The sequence below is a fragment of the Molothrus ater genome, chromosome 2 (genome assembly GCF_012460135.2).
Source record: "Molothrus ater isolate BHLD 08-10-18 breed brown headed cowbird chromosome 2, BPBGC_Mater_1.1, whole genome shotgun sequence".
In the NCBI taxonomy this organism is placed as follows: Eukaryota; Metazoa; Chordata; class Aves; order Passeriformes; family Icteridae; genus Molothrus; species Molothrus ater.
The window spans coordinates 111629540-111643445 of NC_050479.2; the positions used below are offsets into that span (position 1 = coordinate 111629540).

A 13906-nucleotide genomic window follows, 5' to 3' on the forward strand; every position below is an offset into this window, starting at 1 on the left:
TTACCACAAGTTAAAAATCTTCTTGGCTTCATGTATTGAAAACAATTGTCATTTCATGAGCTTTTCAAGTTTCTAATGCATACAAAACCAGCAAATGCTGGGGAGCTGCAGAAGGAAGTGGTGGTGTTAACTAGTGCCAAGAAGCATTCAAATAACTTCGAAGGTCGAAGTTCTTCACTCACCCATGCAAACAAAACAGTGAAAACCAGGGCAGACAGGGCTGTCCCTCCTTGTGCATGTGTCAGCCACAGCCAACACACATCTGGCTGTTTTGTATCAGGAACTGGGTTCTGAGCTCACTCAGGAGCCAACCTCAGCTGCAGAGTTTTAATTCCTAGAAACATCTGTGGACTCGTGAGAGTCACCTGACCAAAGCTCTGCTTTGGACTGCAGTCAAGATCCCACAGCAACAAGGCAACCCTGACACTGGAGGATTAGTGCTGAGCCCAGACTGCCACTCGTGTGAAAGCAGAGCTCACGCTGGACTTGGGCCAAGCCCACATATGCAAAGCGTGCTCTCACCCCAGTGCACCAATACCAGAAGTGCAACCAAAAGAAGAAAACACAGAAGGAAAGCTAGCACATTACTTTGGTGACAAATGCATGTTCTGTCAAAGTCCAGGTAAGGGGACTCATTTCTTATTCTGGGCTAGGAATTGTTAAAGCAAGGAAAAGACCCACCTTACAAGTTTGAGTACAGAAGTGCCCCATGCACTGCCCTGCATCCACCTGTAGGTTACTACCCTTGCCCAGAGACACAAAGAGGTCCAAGTGCCTCTACAGCATCAGCCAGGATGAAAAATCTCTCCATATACATACAAACTAAAAGCTGACAGCTCACATCAAGAAGGGGATCAGTGAAAAATACTTCAAACTACCTTTAACAGCTACTTTCTAAGAAGCTTTGGCCTATCTCTGTTGATCCTTAGAGGTTCATAAGGCAAAGTCCAGAACAGGCACACGCCCTGCAGCCTCTGGTCCTAAGCAGGAACAAGGCTACCATGTGAAGTCTCATTTGTTCTTCAGCTATTTTGGAAGGACATCCCCACCCAGTAACTCTATTCACAGTACTGCAGCCTCCCCCTCAACCCGCCCTTTCAGACTTTAAAGGCAGACACCAGCAACAACTCAGATGCCACAGCATACCCTGCAGCCACATGCATCACACTTCAGTCCTTGTTTTAAACTCTGCAGGAGTCTACAATTAGATATTCCATTTACCTGCCAGTGATGAGCAGAAAACTTTGCTTAGAAAACCAGGGGTATTTCAAGATTCAACTGCAGAGCTTTGAAAAACCAGCAGTTTTTTACCAATGCTGTTTTGTGGTGATAACTGCCCCAGCACCACCATCTCATGCAGATATACCTTTAACTAATTCTTCCATTTTAAACAAGCTATTCCCTCATTTCCCTTTCTCTGTGGAAAGCATGCCCTGCTCCGGTTATCTCTCCTCCTTTCCTTCTCCCACTTCTAATTTCAAGCAACAGCCATACTTCTGTGCCCAGTGACCCCGGGGGTATACATGCTATTTTCTCAACTTTTTGTTTTAATAGATAAACCTACAGACCTAGGGATGGCAGCAGCTTTGCAACTATTGACAGGTGCCTATCAATAGAGTTTCCAGCAGACAGGGCTCAGTCCATAGCTTTAGTGACCATTCAACCCCACTTGTGATAAGACAGGGAAGACCCAGCCTTGTTTTACCTCCCGCTTCCAAACACCAAGTGATTTTGTCTCTAATAAGCTGTTCTTTATTTTCTCACTGATGAGGCCACCTCCAAGCACTTACGCTCTGCTTGCCAAAAGGTACAGCATGCCTTGTCTAGAACCAAGCCCCTAGATCAAACAGGAACAAGGCTGATGTGATACATTTCTTACTCCACATTAACTTAAAGCTCTGTATAAACTGGATGGGAACAAGAACACTGCACACACCTAGCCTACAGACAACACCATCAGACATCACCTCCCCAACACACAGCATATTGCTGGGCTTCTAAAGAACATAACATGTCTTTTGGGGGAAGGTGGATGTTATCTGGGTAAGTATTATGGGTGGTGCTGTGAAAGCACAAAATAGTCTGTGGCAAAGGCAAAAGGCAAAGGAAGACACATCACTCCTCCTACCCTCTAGGAAGAGGATTAGAGCGCAGACAGAAAGACTAACGCCTCGCTGCTTATTCTAACAGTTTCCATTAACAAATAATTGCCTATTTTCACCTCAGTATTACTAGCTGCATTCAAGCACAAATACATGTACTGATTAGACATGCATTTCTGAGGGGGAAAATGGGCATTGAGACTTACATTACCATTCACAAACCAAGCAAATTCTGAATTTTTGCTCCAAATGAATATGTTTGGTACCCTGAAAACCTAGGAAGCATCCTCCATCAGTTCAGCATCTGTTTCATATTTAGAAGCTATTCTTTGCAAATGCAGGGGTCACACTGCTTTTAAAGCAGCCTCTGCCAATTCCCTTTCGCGGGGCAGATTTAATAGCGAATTCCACTGCCACAGGATCCAGTGTGTAATAATGAAGGGTAGCGTGTCAATAGATGAAACTGCACACATCAATAAGGAGCTGGCAGAGGTCCCCGCGGATGCCTCTCTTGCAACAATCGTTCCAATGCGTGTAGGAGAACAATGCGTTACAGCCCGCTCAAAGATTCCCCACAGCCACACTGCATCAAAGGCCGGCTCAAACACCGCGCTAAAGCTCTGCTCTCGGAGCCAGCCGTGCAGCATGCACGGAAACAAAGTCCTTTACACTGGCAATTGTTCTTGTTAACACTGGCAAACCTGAGCAGAGCCAGCTTTCTGTCGGAACTGGACTCTTGCTAACCAACACGACCCCCGGCAATGGTTCCGCCAAACTCTTTTCAGAGGCTACCGATATGGCAAGGAGAGAGTGACTCAGAGAGCACGAGAACACACAAACTGCAGTCACAAAGCAAGCACCGAGCAGCACAGCTAAACCACGTCTTTAAGAAAGGCAGAAAGGCAAGTCCAGACTAATCAAGCCTGTTAAACAGAAAGAGTGGAATAAGAGCAGCTACAGCAGCAGGAGTTGTTTTACAGCCAGTGTGAAGTAAAGAATGGTGATGGATATCTGGGAAAAAAGCCTGAGAGGAAAACTGAAGCCAGAGAACAAAAGTTAAAAGCAACACAAAGTTTACATTGATTTTTTTTTTCCAAGCGACACATAGGAAAGATGATATATATACTTTGTGTGCTACAATCAGCAGACTCTCACAGCAGCTCTGATCAGTGATCCACACAGAGCAGTACATCAATCCAGCACTGGCCAATTTGGCAAAAGCAGAGAAAAAAAGAACAGAAGTGGGGGGCAGGGGAGTGGGGGGAAAGGCCTTCACACACATTTACAGAAGTCTGAAACTGGAATAAAAAGGAGGGCTCCATTTCTCCACCCCCAACTGCAGTTGTAATCCTTTGACACCTTACAAGCAATGACAGAATGCTTTCTCTAGGGACCTGAGACTAATTCCCTATTAAGCTTTTACAAACTGATGCTTTTCCAAGTCTATAATGTGGCCAAATTTGGACATTTTCCTAAGAACAGCAAAAGCCACATTCTTGATGCAGAGTCAACACTCCAGCCAAATTTCCAGTTCTTGTTCTAAACCACAGCAGGGTTGTGCTAGAACTTCCAAACTTGGCAGCTGAGATTATTATTGGTTCAAGAGTGACAAGGAAGAAATAGCTAGAACCTGCAAGAATCAAAAAGGAAAAAAAGACTTCACCCTGCTGCCTTCCCCAGTGTAACTACTGGAAATACTGGAGCATTTTAAGAGAAATGAGAAAGTGAGGGGAGCAGTGTTTCCTGGGGGGGGGGAGAAAGTCAACCTGTGGTAGACATCCAGCCCAGGAAATTTCAGCATGAATGCCTGAAGTCCTGCAGAATAATAAACAATTTAAGAGATGGCACTCATAAAAAACAGTAACAAGCAGATATACTACAGGCATTGCTGCCAGCCCGGCTTATTGGCATCTGTGACAGATTGCCTGGGAGCTCCAGTCTTTAATTAGTTCTCATTCCTGAAGTTCACAAGTCAATTAATTCTAAAAACCACCCTCAGATTCTTTTTTAAAGGAAATCCTGTCCAAGATTCTCTGCCTTTCTTACCTCTTCTTCCCATAGCTCAGCTAACAGATCCTTTAGAGCATCCATGCAAATTCCATCTGGCCGTGGAGATTATCACTAGTCAAATACTTCAGCTTGCTTCAGCAATTCTTCATATTTCTGCAGCAGGATTTTGCCTCTGCTGCACACAACAGATACTGTTCCCCAGGCTGCTTCTTCAGCCCCTCTTTCCCCACAACTTGCCTCCTCCAGGGTAATGAACAGGAGCACCAAGTGCAACACTCCAGTGCCAGTTTCAAGCAGTCCCCGTGGCAGACACATGGACTCAAATCTACAAGCATTACCACATCGCTTTATAACTTTTTCAAGACTCAACAAAGGCATTTAGCAACACCAGTTCTACCTTCTACCTAACTCACTTTAGACTTGGTCAGAATGCCACAGTTGATTACAGTTTCCACTGGAAACCCAGCTTTGAAACCACTACCAACTCTGGAAGGAATGGGGAAAAAAATCAAAACCAAAAAGACCCATCCTTTTTTTCTGTCTCAGACTTCATTAAGAAGAAATCAGTTATGCTTTACAATTGTGAAATCTTACATGTATATGAATAAACCAGCTTCTTATATGAAACTCAAAAGACCTAAGAAACTTTAAGTTCCTTAATTTCTGTCTTGCTTCTTATCCTATCTTATATATGCTGATCATCTGGAAAGACATTATTGAAGACTTTTGGCACCTTAGCAGCTACCTGTCAATTTATCCAAAAGCAGTTTGGTCTGAAACTGATTTTACACCTTTGCCCCTTGCAAGACACAAGGTGTATTAAAAGTTTCTCATTATTTTTAAAATCTCTTCTCAATAGATATTTGAATCTTGAAGGACAACTGAAATTTGAGCTTTCTATAGAATCAACTGACAAAAAAAAGGGGGAAAATTGAGAACCATTGAGAAACTGGTATCTCCCTGTAAGCTCATTTCGTCTTTAGAACAGGAAATTCTAACAACTTCAAACCTGCTTATGACAGTCTCTCCCTGCCTTGTTCAATACAGTTTTGAGGTACCTTGTGCAGGTTAGGAACTGGGGTCAAGCTGGAAACTGCTTATTATTCTTGGACAGAAATGGAAACATGCCTAGACAATTTCACCTCACAGGTCTCTATAAAACTTTAAAGTCTATAAGACTTTATCACTTACTATCACAGATCTGAGAAAGCAGAACAAATATCAGAGGCCTGGTAACATCTCCAATAAAAGTCAAAAGCAAAGTATTAAACAGATATTTTTATTTGCATTCCAATATACAGACTGACTCTATACTCCATCTAATACCTTTCTTTTGAAAGTACTAGAGACTTTTATAGACACTGACATAACCACTACTTTGACCTAGCTCCTTGTCTTCCTCAAGTTCTTTCCAACTTAACTTTCAATCGACTTCTATACATAATCTGAAAGAATTCACATTGTCAGACAATGTGTCCCCTTTCCCTTCCTTCTAAAACACAGAACTTCACACACCATAAAATATATCACTGAAAGGCATCTAAAACCAGACAACTGAAATGCTCACTTTCTAAAAATACCTTATTCAGATTTGTAGCCATTTCCCTTCTAAAAAAAAACCATACATTTCTGTTTTGCAGGTTAGTGTTTGACAAGGATTATGGAGATGGGAACAAAAAAACCCCAACCCACAACAACAAGAAACAACCACATAGAAACAAATCAACCCATGAATACATTAGATGTGAAAGCTGAAATCTCAAATGTTCCTGAATGTTTGTTTATATAACTAGACGGATGGATATATATTCTTTCTTAAGCACATTCCCCTCTAATCAAGCATGTGGCTGCATTTTTAAATGACCCCTACTGCTTACTTCAAATCTTGTTCAGGCAGGTTTATACCTCAGTTCGGGGATTAGAGCCAAACACAACAGAGGCTACCTAAAGAGAGCAAGCTGTTGCTACACTGAAATGTAGCCATCAAGAAACCTGGGGAACAAGGTCAAAGAATTTCAGAAAAAGCACCTAGACTCCCTAAAAAGCAGCCCCAGACAGGCACCTACAAAGATGCAAGAGAGCCAGAGAAGGTGACTAAGCTATCATCTGCCACCCCTAAAGAACACAGGATGTAAAGGAACAAACACTCACTACAGCGCTCACCCCTCGATTCCCACATGTTCCCGCAGCCTACACAGCAAGAAAATACATCAGCATGACAAAGCCACAGGGAAAGAGCTTCCTCCTCAGCAACACCACCTGCCCTTCAGTGCCTCACCAACCCAGTTCCAGTTCACTACATGCTTCTAGTGCATTAGCAGTCTGTAATTCCCTTTTGGAAGCCTTTTTAGCCACCTCCTAAGTCACAGGAGATAGGCAGGTCTAGCTGTAAGCCTTCTCCGAGTAGCAGTAAGGATCTGAGCCTGCCTCCTTCCAAGAACAGGCAGGCAAAAGCCTCCAGGGCCAGGCCCTAGGCTCACCTGCAGGTGAGCAGGCACCAGAAAGGGAAGAGGGAGCAGATTCCACTTTAACATACCTTGAACACTCCATAGGCAATCATCCTTTCATTGCCTCCCTGCCCTAAACCTAGAGGCTCTCCCTTTCCCTAATGCTCCCACTTCAGCTGCAAATGCAAGAAAAGATTAAAGCACGCTTTTCCTTGAAGTGCATGATCACAATAACTTACACTAATTACCAAAAGCCTTCTATTGCAGAGCTTGAATTAAACCTTGATTCAAATGACTAATTGTTGTAGCTTCTGAGGAAAAGAAACAAAAAATAATTTCAGACACGAGATGCAGGAAACAACTCCATCCATCTAAACACACAGCTCCTGGGGTTCTGGCACGCTGGAACTGACTTTCATCATAGCAGACAGCGAGTGCCACACAGGTCTAAAAGGTGAGTAAGAAAAAGGCCATCTCTGGAAAACCCATTATCAGTGGTTTTCCCCCAGGATCTACTGAGTACATGCCCTCCTCATGCCCCATAGCATTTAAACAAAAACCTTTTTTTTTTTTTTTCAGAACCACTGAAATTATTACCTTGGACCTCAAACAAGAACCAGGAAAAAAATCCAGGAGCTTGAATGCTTATTGTTTACTTTACTGTCTGAGCCCTGGTAACAATCAGATGCTTGTTTGGTTTTTGGCCGTCTTGTCCTAGGAGAGATGTTTTAGTTTCCAGAGCATTTCACAGGTTGATTAGGTAGATTGGCTGCAGAGTGAAATCACACATGAAACAGACAGAGCACAACGCTCTTATAGTGCCCTCCTTTCTCAGGATCTAACCACACCAGAGGAAGGAAGAAAAGAGAGACCAGATGAAGCCTTAGTATCAGGATCCCACAATCTCCTTACCAAACAGATTATAACTGTACTGGATCAAAAAGAAAGAATGATTAAAACATTCTCGTTTGTCACAGCCAAATACTTCAGCCATTTGCATCCTTTTGCTGGATTATTTTGTAAATATCTGAAGAAAACAGTCAAGTCTAAGTACTCACAAGGGATAAACTTGTGTATGCTTCAGCTCCTTCCCTCCACCTCCCTTACACAAGAATTCTTCAATACTTGCAGCAAAAGCTCCAAGCCATCGCTCCATTAAAGAGCTGCTAGAAATGGTTCACAGAAGTGTACTTCTCCCATCCAGAGTGAGAAAATGACTACTTTCCAAACCTCTTAACCTTTGGAATATTTCATAGAAGTGACCAAGTAATGGCATCAAAAGATAGGCACTCTACAACGCACACTACAAATAAGACTACAGTTCAGAGATTTTTCTGCACACAAAAACACTTTCAGTTTTAAAAGCACCATTCTAATTACCAAAAAGAAATCCCCAAGAGACAACTCAGAACATCTAGACAAACCAGATCATGAACAATGGCCACATATCTCTGCATGCACACTTTAAGTTCTTCAAATTATTTCATCTTGATTTAAGAAGGAAACAACTTTCCTGTTGTGCGTCATCCTTAATAGTTTTTACTTTTTGCCGCGTGACCTTGAGCATCTGAGAGTCTTGATTTTCCGCTTGTCCTATTAAACCATCCTCTTGAAAAATCTTATTCCCTTTCTGTTTCTAAACAAAAATACTGAAGGTGAGCTCTCCAGCTCATGACTGTTTCCCCAGCTGGCAGCATGCCTATACTGTAAAGATAAATGAGATGACTAACGTCAGCTGCAAGTAAGAGAAAGCACAGTGGACACTTTTGTCTGGTAGGATCTTGGAGACAGAACACCCTCTGCCCCAACAGCCTGCAAGCAGCCACAGGAAAAAGACCGGGACAAGACCAGGTTTAGGAAACTGATTTTTCAACTGCAACTCTCAGCTCTGCAGACCTGGCTATGAAAGATTCAACATCTAAACAATGAGGAAAGTGCTCTGGCAGACTTAAGGAAAAAAAAAAGTCGCAGCAAAGTCAAAAGTACAAACACAAACTAAGTCAGTGAATAGAGTTTTGTTTAAAGAAGAGTGTTGGCATTGTGGGGCTGGGGCACTGTTTAGTTACTCCTTTCCACCTGAAATCTGGAAAAGGCTCCCACTTACTACCTGCAATTAATCAAGTGTTCTGAATCATGAACTACATAGAGTAACCTGTGGGACATGCTTGCTCACCTGTACCTGATGCCCTTCTGGCTGCCCAGAGCCGACACAAAGCCACTAAAATACTACAAGACAGAGCTATCTAACCCGAATGGTCTTCTGGTTCTCTACTTTTACATTCACTGCTACATCTGTAACAGGGTTAGCAACAACGCTGCAAGTACAAAGTTGGGGGGAAAATAAGGGAAAAAAGAAAAAATAAAAGAAAAAAAAAATCCCACGACAACCACCACCCACCCTTTTGTGTAGAGCTTGCTTGTCTTTATTCCTGCACGCTGCCTGGCTGGCACTGACACCAAGAAGGAACAATGCCACATGTCACGCTAACGACAGCTACACAATTACCTGAACGCAGCGTAAACCATCACCTCCACAATTACACGCTATCTCCTAGCGGGAGAACTTCCCGGCAGAGGCAGCAAACCCCGGGAGCCCGGCAGGAGGGCTCCGGGAAGCGCTGCTTCCCCCGCACCCCGTGCGCCCGGAGAACCCCCGAGAACCCCGGGGGACAGGCACATGGAGGGTCCCACCTCAGCCAGCGGCTTCACCTCCGCCAGGTGAGCTCTCGGAGCGAAAGAGCGCTCTCACCTCACCGCCAACGCAGCCCCCGCTCCAGCTCCTTTACCAGCAACTACGGCTCCACCGCCACGTTCCGCGGCCGGGGCGCCGCGGGACCCCGGAGCCTGCGGGAGCCCCCGGGCAGCACCCCGCAACCCACCCCCGCTCCGGGGAGGCCCCCTAAAGTTTCGGGGAAATGCCCGGCAGCGATCCCCCGGAGGGAGCAGCGGGGGCCGGGGTATCCGGGCCGGCCGATTCCGCCCGCTCCGGGGGCCGGCACAGCCCGGCGGGCAGGCGGCACAGCCCGGCCCCGCCGAGGGCAGCACCCGGCCGGGCTCCGCCGCGCCCCGGGCGGGCACGGCCCCGCGGGCCGCTCCCTCCCTCCCGGCCCCGCCGCGCTACCTGCGGGCAAGGTGGCTGAGCACCCCCGGCCGCCCTCCCCGCCGCCCCCGGCCGCGCACCCCCGGCTCACCGAGCAGCAGCAGGACGAGGAGGAGGAGAGGCAGGCAGGACGCCCTCTCCCCGCGGTGCCCCATGCTGGCAGGGCTGCGCGGCGCCTCTCCCTAGGCGAACGGGACCGCGGGCTCGCAGGCTGGGCTGGCCCGGGGGCACCGGCGGCGGCAGCGCTCCTCGGCCGGCCGCTCGCTGCCCTGCGAGCGCACGGAGCCGCCCGCCCGCCCCGACCGGCCGCGCCGCGCGGCGCAGCCAACCACAGAGACAAACTTTCCCAGCGCCCGCCCTCGCCCGCAGGTAGCGGGGGCGGCGCGGGGTCCGGCCCGGCCCGGCCCCTTCCCCTCAGGCGGGAGAGGGAGGGCGGAGAGCGGGGCCGCGGGGCGCGAGTGAGCGCCTCGCCGAGAAGGGCCCAGTGGAGAACGGCGCTACCCTCGCCGCCTCCCTCCCTTCTTCCCTCCCGGGGCCGCCGCCGCCGCGCACACGTGGCTTGGGGAAGCCCCTGGTGCGGGGAGGGCGGGCTGGCCCGGCCGGGAGCGGCCCTGGAGCCCCGGGAGCGGCCCTTGGGCAGAGTGGGGCCGGGACGCTGTTTGGCCGCTCGTTCCTGCCCCGGCTGCGGAGCCCCTCCGGCCCCGCCTCACGGGTGGGGTCCCCCCGTGTGCGCGGCCGGGGCTCGGCTGTGCCCCCGGTGCTCACATCCCGCGCACCGAGCCACCGCACACGTGTGGAGTCACTGCTGGCCCTGTGCCCATCCTGGGCTGCCCCAGGCACGGCGGGCACTCGTGGCCCATTCCATGCCTGTGTGACCTCAAAAACCAGTGCCGGCTGTGCCCATCGTGTGCCCTACCCTTCCACGGGCAGCAGTGGCCTGCCTGTGCTCCGGCGATTCTGTCCTGCTCACGGCCCGAGTTAGGAGCAGGAGAGCACCGACCCTCTCAAGTGTGTCTGTACCCCAAGCACTTCGTGGACAAGGCCACCACTCCATTACCCACTGGTGCCAGGCAGCCCCACAAGCAGCATCGCCCTTTTTTTGAGACTCGGTTTCTTTCCCCTGCCTGAGATCCCAGTTTACTCAATAAGGGGCTGCTGCAGCATGGCATTCGTGCCACCAACTCCACCACCTTCCTTCCCAGCCTGCTCAGAGATTTTTGTTTGCTCGGGGATTTAATTTCCTGTTTGTTTGTAAAAACAAAGAGCGGAGGCACTGGGCGGCTCTCTCGTAACTCGGACAGTTGTCTGCTCTTTCAGTCCCCTTGCCACATTCTCTGGGAAATCTGTGCTCTCCTTGGGCACACCTTGCTGTCTGTTGTCCAGGCGCCGTGGTGGAGAAGGATCTGTGTTATACATTTTCCTGTGGGGAATCTCTGGAGCCTATGCATGGCGTGGGGCAGCTGCTCCTGCTCAAAATGGCTGGTTTAGGTTTTATTCTAGCATCTCCAGTGCACCTTGCTCTTGAGCATGACTTGGCTTGGGCGAGGTTCAGGAAGTGTGCGCTGTGTTCTTGACTGAGCATGATTATCAGACTGGATTTTAGGCTGGACTTTGTTATTCTGTTATGCTTTACAGGAAAGAGGGTGTTGCCTGATAGGAATGAAATGAGACCCTCCTAAAACTGATGAGAAGAACTTTCACCCTCCAACCACAGTTACCTGAGCTCCTGCAAGGAGTAGGTCGACCTCTTTGCAGAGCTGCAGCCACGAGCTGTCTGGAGGACACTTGGTCCTGTGCACAACTGAAGTTCTCACAGCTCCCAGACAGCAAATGAGGCTGAATCCACAAACATGACTGAGGAAAAGTTGTATGAAAAAAACAAGGCTGTCTTCAAATATATTCAAAATGCCCTCATATCCCTGCTTGTTCTTGCTGCCTGTTCCCAGTCATTCTGCTCTCCTCCTTTAGCCAGCATTTAAACACACTTTTTCTTCACTGGAATATGTCACTTCCATAAACCAAGACGTGTCCCTTACATCAAATTCAGAAAGCAAGTTAGATGTCTCACTCTTACTAGTCAGCTTCCACCGCACTGGGTAAACTCCTGATCCTTCATCAAGCTTTAGTCCTGAAACCCTGCTGTCCTGAGCCCTGGGTTGTGTTCTCAACAAGCACCTCTCACTCTTTTACCTCAGTAAGAACCATTTTTCCCCTACATATAGTCAGACTTCCAGACAGAAGGGACACTATAACCCATTAATCTGACCCATATACAAAAACCATAGATTTTTTCCTCAGCAGCTGGATCAAAGTGAGTTAGAAAGACAACACGTCTTAAAGACTCCAAGTAATGGAGTCTTCTTCAGTGGCAACTGCCGTCTTCCACCTACTAATTTATTCCAATGTTTAATTATCCTTGCTGCTAGGAAATTGCTTCTTTCAAGGTTGAATTTGTCTAACTTCAACTTTGAAACATCAGAACTTGTTATGCCTTTGCCTACAAAACTGCACACCCATCCCATTTTCATGGATAAGTAACCATACATGGTGCTTTTAATAACTTCTTGTTTAACTGAATAGATTGTTTCCTTTGAAGCCTCACATTGTAGGATTTAGTTTTGGTCACTGCAGATTTTTTGGACTCCAGTGTTTCTAAGTGTTTTTTTGACTTGCAGGCACCCAGCGTGGGTACAATGTCATTGTGGTCTATATACACATGCTGTGCTCAGAGTAAAAGTAATTTCTCAGTCATTGTTTTCCTCCTTCTCTCATAACTAAAAATGGAAGTAGACCATTTCCTGTGCTGTACAAAAAGCTTGTGGAGTTCATTACCCATGTTGAGTCCCCAAATCTCTTTCTGCATCTGTGTTTTTCCTGAAAGCATCTTTATCCTGCCATTCATCACTATGCTCTTCCCTCCTCAGCACATGGCCTTGCAGCAGGGTGTGTTAAAATACATTCTGTAACATTGTGACAATTTAAGCAGGTGTCTGAGATTCTCATTCAATTTGAGAGCCGTTTCTCCAAGGCTGGTAAATCGCCAGCACAGATGCCAGAAAGAGCAGGTCTGAAGTTGACCGCTGTGTTAGTCTACCTTCTCCTTCAAAGCCTGTTTTCTTCTCCTTTTTGTGTGTCCTACTTTCAATGGATTGTTACATGTATGTGATTATGTCATTTTTCCCCCTTGCCAATTCCATTTTGTATCGTTCAGCTATGAGAGCCAGTCTGAGCCAGAAGCTTTCTCCAAGTTGAAACAAATATCTTCCTCTGTTTTTGTGCATTTTCAATGTTTATTCATGAGCTGCAGAGTAAATACATGGTCAGTTGTTTGTTTCTCAGGAAGGCAGCCCATTTGACTTTCAGTGTTTAGCATGTTGTTGATTTGAGTAGATAGCACGTACTTATTTATTGATGATGCTGTAAAAATGCTTGCTTACGTTTCTTCATACCTACATTTCTGCATAATGTATAGGCTGAAAGTGTCTCTCATTTGGGGGTAACTAGGTTAGCCAGCAGAATTTCGGGGAAGGATCAAGATTGGAGTGTTATATTAAACACACTATTATGCATGCACATGTTCATGAAACATGAACACACCCTGATCCTAAAGAAGCCCACACGCAACCACTCCCTGCTTGCACCACTCCCCCAACATACACTTGCTAGCCTTTGCAGTTTCTCTCTTGGCAAACATGGATAAACAACTCTTGTTCTCCCCACCTTGTTGCCTGAGCAGCAGAGGATGGGGTGAAATGTCTGTGTATGAGGCCCACATCCAACATGGAGTGCAAGAATAAAGAACATTTAGAAGGGATGACCAACAGCAGGAGGACCTGGACTGATGAGGACCCAGCACTTGCTTAGGAGCAGAGATGCAAAAGTGCTCCTCTCATGCAGTGCAGACTGCAGGATGCAAACCTTAAGCAGGGGAGAAACCTTATGGTGCCATTGCCCGGCGTGTGGCAGCCAGGAGCTCTCCACAACAAACGAGAGGCGTGGGCAGACAGACAGGTGAGGCCATGCTCCACTGCCCCGTCAGCAGCACAGCAGCCTCTAAGGCAGGAAGAGGGCTCTCAGTGGCTTCCAAGCTGTTTGCATGAGAAGCCTGGGGAAAGGCAGCCACAGCACAAACGTTGTCCTGGAGACATCTTGTGCAGGGATGTGCCATCTCATTTAAGGACCTTTTTCTCAAGAGCTAGGGACTTCATCCCCAGCATGCTGGCGAAATTCCACGTTGCTTGATTTCA

The 13906-nt window shown here is 47.3% G+C and overlaps 1 protein-coding gene across 1 annotated transcript in view; it reads right to left on the reverse strand.

The window, feature by feature from the left end:
• The window catches only part of PTGFRN (prostaglandin F2 receptor inhibitor), a 67322-nt gene extending 57480 nt beyond the window's left edge, over nucleotides 1–9842 (reverse strand). Inside the window, exon 1 of the mRNA XM_036394151.2 lies at nucleotides 9751–9842. Within this exon, the coding sequence (XP_036250044.1) occupies nucleotides 9751–9814 (64 nt within the window). The 5' untranslated portion in view covers nucleotides 9815–9842. The remainder of the gene's footprint in view (nucleotides 1–9750) is intronic.
• Between the last annotated feature and the right edge of the window lie 4064 nt (nucleotides 9843–13906).